Source organism: Sardina pilchardus, chromosome 9 (genome assembly GCF_963854185.1).
Source record: "Sardina pilchardus chromosome 9, fSarPil1.1, whole genome shotgun sequence".
Taxonomy (NCBI): Eukaryota; Metazoa; Chordata; class Actinopteri; order Clupeiformes; family Clupeidae; genus Sardina; species Sardina pilchardus.
Window position 1 is genome coordinate 25,858,538 of NC_085002.1, and position 5,270 is coordinate 25,863,807.

The 5,270-nt window shown below is 54.2% G+C and overlaps 2 protein-coding genes across 2 annotated transcripts in view; both read right to left on the bottom strand.

Moving 5' to 3' along the window:
* Positions 1-953, bottom strand: part of LOC134092674 (fibulin-2-like) — a 40,988-nt gene extending 40,035 nt beyond the window's left edge. Inside the window, exon 1 of the mRNA XM_062545702.1 lies at positions 128-953. Within this exon, the coding sequence (XP_062401686.1) occupies positions 128-953 (826 nt within the window). The remainder of the gene's footprint in view (positions 1-127) is intronic.
* A 938-nt stretch (positions 954-1,891) lies between these two features.
* LOC134092675 (uncharacterized) lies at positions 1,892-3,635 on the bottom strand. Its single transcript, XM_062545703.1, has 2 exons — positions 2,321-3,635; positions 1,892-2,001 (listed from the first exon to the last, which is right to left on the bottom strand). Exons 1-2 carry the CDS (start codon positions 3,633-3,635, stop codon positions 1,892-1,894), a joined length of 1,425 nt encoding a protein of 474 aa, XP_062401687.1.
* Between the last annotated feature and the right edge of the window lie 1,635 nt (positions 3,636-5,270).

Below are 5,270 nucleotides of genomic sequence, written 5' to 3' on the forward strand. Positions count from 1 at the left end.
GTCAGCGATCAATCACCCGTCTTAATTAAGCTCCCCCAAAGCCCCCCTTTCAAGCATGCGTGAAGTGCAGCGTTCAAGGCAGTGATTAAGAAACAGCAAAGGGGATCTGCTCTGCTTAGTTACTCACCGCTGTTGTGGATGGGGAGGGAGCTGAGGGAGTTGTCCCGCTCCTCCACCCGCTCCCGCTCTCTCTCCCGCTCGGAGTGGACGCCGGCGGTGAAGGCCTGGGTCTGATTTCTCGCCGGGTGTCCCGCATCTGCTTTCACTCTGAGGGGCGGCTGGCTGGTGGTGGTGGTGGTGGTGGTGGTGGGGATCTGCGCCGGGGGCAGCGTATGGATCTGGTGAACCCACTGTGGTGATCGCTGGGTGGTGTGCCGTGCGTAGTTCACCGCCGCCGCTGCTGCTGCCGCCCCCGCAGGGAGAGTGACGTGATCCTGCGGCGGCCTGACAGGCAGCCTTGCCATGTGCTCCGGGGAGGGTCTCCGGGGCGGGTGACCTCTGCTCTTGTCCTGGTCAACATCCTCCGTGACGGGCCTGCTCTGCGCGGGCATGCTGTGACCTTGACCGGTAAACGTGACCCTGTCTTGGTCAACCTCCTCCTCCATGACAGGCCTGCTCTGAGGATTTCTGTTACGCGCGTGATGATCAGCAAAGCCGCTCTGGTCCCTGTCCATCTCTGGCATCACGGGCCTGGTCTGTGTCTCGTGTCCTTGTCCTTGTTGAGGGAAGGTGGAGCTGTCTTGGTCAGCTTCCTCCAGGGCAGGCCTAGTCTTGCTGTGCCCGTGGTCAGCAGACATGTCCCTGTGCCGGTCAAGGTCCTCAATGACACGATGGCTCTGAGTATTCCTGTTAAGATCACGGTCAGCGAAGCTGGCAGTTTCTGGCATCACCGGCCTGGTCTTGCTATGTTCTTGTTGAGTTAAGGTGCCCCTGTCTCCGTCTAGTTCCCCCATATTTGGTCTGCTCTGTGTAGACTCGCTATGTCCTTGTTGAGGAGAGGTGGCCCGGTGTCGGTCAAGTTCCTCCGAGACTGGCCTGCTCTGAGGATTTCTGCTAGTCCCATGATCAGCCAAGCTGCCTCTGCCTCTGTCCATGTCTACCACCACAGGCCTAATCTGTGTTGGCTCGCTATGTCCTTGCTGAAGAGAGGTGCTCCTGTGTCGGTCAACGTCCTCCAAGAAGACTGGCCTGCTCTGAGTATTTCTGTTATGTGTGTGATCAGTGAGAGCGCCCCTGCCCTGGTCAAACTCCTTCATTACTGGCCTGCTGTGAGTCTTCCTATTAGGCCCATGATCATCAAAGCTGCCAGTTTCCACTATCCCAGGCCTCGCCTGCATAGTTTTACTACTAAGTCCTTGATCAGAAAACGTGCCCACTTCTTCGTCAAGTTGCTTGATGACAGGCTGGCTTTGAGTACGGCCATGATTGACAGAGCTGCCAGTGTCCGGTATTACAGGCCTGGTCTGCGTAGGCTTGCTTTGTCCACGATCGGTAAAGCTGGCAGTGTCCGGTACCACCGGCCTATTCTGTGTAGGCTTGTTGCTTCCAGGATCGGTAAAGCTGGCAGTGTCTGGTATTACAGGCTTGGTCTGCGTAGGCTTGCTTTGTCCACGATCGGCAAAGCTGCCAGTGTCCGGTACCACCGGCCTATTCTGTGTAGGCTTGTTGCTTCCAGGATCGGTAAAGCTGGCAGTGTCTGGTATTACAGGCTTGGTCTGCACAGGCTTGCTTTGTCCACGATCAGCAAAGCTGGCAGTGTCTGGTATTACAGGCTTGGTCTGCGTAGGCTTGCTTTGTCCACGATCAGCAAAGCTGGCAGTGTCTGGTATTACAGGTTTGGTCTGCACAGGCTTGCTTTGTCCACGATCGGCAAAGCTGGCAGTGTCTGGTATCACAGGCCTGGTCTGCGTAGGCCTGCTTTGACCACGATCAGCAAAGCTGGCAGTGTCCGGTATAGCAGGCCTGGTCTGCGTAGGCTTGCTCTGTCCACGATCGGCAAAGCTACCAGTGTCCGATACCACAGGCCTATTCTGTGTAGGCTTGTTGTTTCCAGGATCGGCAAAGCTGGCAGTGTCTGGTATCACAGGCCTGGTCTGCGTAGGCTTGCTTTGACCAGGATTGGCAAAGCTGGCAGTGTCCGGTATAACAGGCCTGGTGTGTGTAGGCCTGCTTTGTCCACGACTGGCAGAGCTGGCAGTGTCTGGTATCACAGGCCTGGTCTGCGTAGGCTTGCTTTGACCACGATCGGCAAAGCTGGCAGTGTCCGATATAACAGGCCTGGTGTGTGTAGGCCTGCTTTGTCCACGACTGGCAAAGCTACCAGTGTCCAGTATCACAGGCCTGGTCTGCGTAGGTTTGTTGTTTCCACGGTCGGAAAAGCTGCTGATATCCGGCACCACTGGCCTGGTCTGTGTCTTTTTGTCATCATGTCTGTGACCTCCAAAGGAGGACGTGCGCTTTCCTCCGTGCGTAAACGGAGGGAAGCCATGCGAAGCTACGGTTCTGTCCTCTGCCTCCTCCATCTCGTGTTCGTCTTCGTCAAAGTCGCCTTCTCCTCCTACATCCTCATCGTGGTCTTCTGCATAAGAGGTCCTCAGTGGGAACACTATGTTCTCAAAGGCTCTCTGCCAGGAGGCAGTGGTGAAGTCTCCACGGTGCCGCGGGGTGGTCTGCTGAAGGGTCGTCGTCGCCGGGGCTTGAGTGGTCTCGACGCGGGGCGTCGCCACGTGATGAACGGCGAACGTCTCTCTGAGCTCTTGCTTCACGTCCCTGTAAAGACTCGGCCCGCGCGGAGTGAAGGACTCCGGGTAGGACACGGAGACGATGGAGGACTTGGTGGGGGCAGCCACGTCCAGGAGCGGCGGCCCCGGGGTGTCCGTGGGCATGTAGTCGTAGTCCACCTCCTCCTCCTCCTCCTCGTCCTCGAGGTTGTTTGGGTGCTGGGTGAAGAGAGGGAGGACGGGGAGGGGGTCTCCGTGGGCCGGCCGAAAAGGCTTGGACAGGTGATCCCTCGGGCCCTGGTGCTGGAAGATGAACTGCAGGGGGTTGTTGTGGAGCCTCTCGTGCGCGTTCTCCTCGGTCGTGGCCAGCATCGGCTTCTCGATGTTCCGCGGGTCGCAGTCCGGGATGGGATAGCACATGAGGCTCCCGCCGTCGTTGGGGCAGTGGCACACCTGGCACGGGTCCATGTGGAAGGAGTGGCCCGCCTCGTACTGGTGCTCCTCGTGCACGCAGCCGATGCGCTTGCACTGGATGCAGCCGTCGGCCGGCTCCGACAGCTCGATGCAGTTGGCCGGGACGTCCGGGCAGGGGATGAAGTGGCAGCTGATCCGCCCGCCGCCCTCGGGGCACGCGCACTCCGTGCTGCCGAAGTCCACGAAGTAGGACTCGCCCTCGCCCACCTTCCCGTTGCGGAAGCCGGCGTTGACGCAGTCGTAGTACTGGTAGCCCTGGCAGGTGCAGCCTTTCTGCACGCAGGTGGCGCAACACGCGTCGCCGGCCAGCGACTCCTTGATGCAGTTGTCCAGCTCGGGGCAGTCCACGCCGGTGCAGTCCTGCTGGCCCAGGGAGCCACTCAGGCTCAGCAAGAGCAAGCATTGCAGCAGCAGGACCCTAACAAGCGCACAGCCAGTCATGTTGACTCTAACAAAAAGTGAACTAGCAGGAGGGGGGGGCGAAAGAGAAATATAAACAGCACAGGAGTCCACTCTTTTGCTGTATGCCACCTCTGATTAATAAGCGTTCTTCTCTCGGAAGCTGCAGATGCTGATTGAAACCTAGCAGAGATGAATACAGACAGAAAGAGAGTGAAAGAGAGTGAGAGAGAGAGAGAGACAGAGGGGGAAAAATAAGAGGTAAGTTAAAGGCACTGTGCTGCTGATTTCCTGTGAGAGGCTCACAGCCAGGCTAACTCTCTGTACAAAAAGCCAACATCTGGCTTCATGGCTGAGCTCAAATTCTCTACTTCATCTCATATTCAGAAACCACAGCACTGCCCCATCCAGGAGAGTGCTGAACACATTTCCCTTAATAAATACGGTCTGCTTTGTGCAGTGCAGTAGAACGATCACCACAGCAATAGCAGTGTCAATAGAAAAGGGGATTCCATGGTCATGACACTGACTTAGATTTTGGATTTTGACAAGAAGAGCACAAACCATCAAAGCGCAAAATCAAAGCCTATTTTGATGCATATCCCATCTGTGTGCAGTAATTATGATGACGAATGCTGACTATACACGTTTCGTGTGATCGATTTTTCAGTTCATTTGGCCTCTCATCACCCCTCAGAGACAGAATAGCGAGGACACACAGGACCAGTAATGTGCGAGGTCCTTGTGGCTTTTAAGCTTTCAGATGGTGAGTGACAGTTTGGCAGCAGTGCAAACATACTCAGACCACGCAGAACTTGATGCCAGTTTAACATGATGAGGTGTTTTGTGGGCAATTCTGGCATATTCGTTTCCGAAGCACCTCACAAAGTGCTTCAGAGAGACCTCTGCCCGGACATTTTTCAACCATACATTCATACACACCTAAAAACCATGCATGGTTTCGGGCACATGCCAGCTGGGAACACATTAAAGGGAAAAGGCAATTCGGTCTACCACAAGCAGTGGAGTGCTTTTGCCCTGGATGCATCGTTTTACATCCAACTGTTTGGCACTTTCTCTCCCAGTCATTGTCAAAAGAGCTTAAAAGATGACCCTCTTGAGCAAAGAGTTCCAGTGAAGTGCAATTTAACAGCTCCCCCCTCTTCATGTAAGTACCCCAGATGTAGGCTACGTGTTTCAGGGATATACAACATCTTTGGATGTTTATTTTGAAATACATTTTTGCAGTCTTTTGAATTAAATCGTATTTAGCATGGTTTGGCAAAATGCCAAACCTGGCTGAAACCTAAAATTTCACGCATGACAATTGGAATCTTTCCATGTTTCCAAAAGCGCAGCACTGGCTGGCCCTAATTGAACTACTGTACACCAAAGGAAAGTATCTATCATCACATACCTGGTAGGAATTAGTCATTCAAGATCTTTGTCTAGAGAATAACAGTTCTGGTATCATTTTAAAAGGGGGAATTGTCACATTGCTACATTAGCTTATTCTTGAAAAGTATTATTCCTGAGAGGAAATGGAAGCTTGTCTGCACAATGCCACTCGTTCGTCCTAGCTCATTTGAATCCTTTACCGACGTCCCGGAAAAAGTTGTCACACACCAGATGTTTTCAGACTGTCATAGAAACTAATCATGTTTCCCACTGACAGAG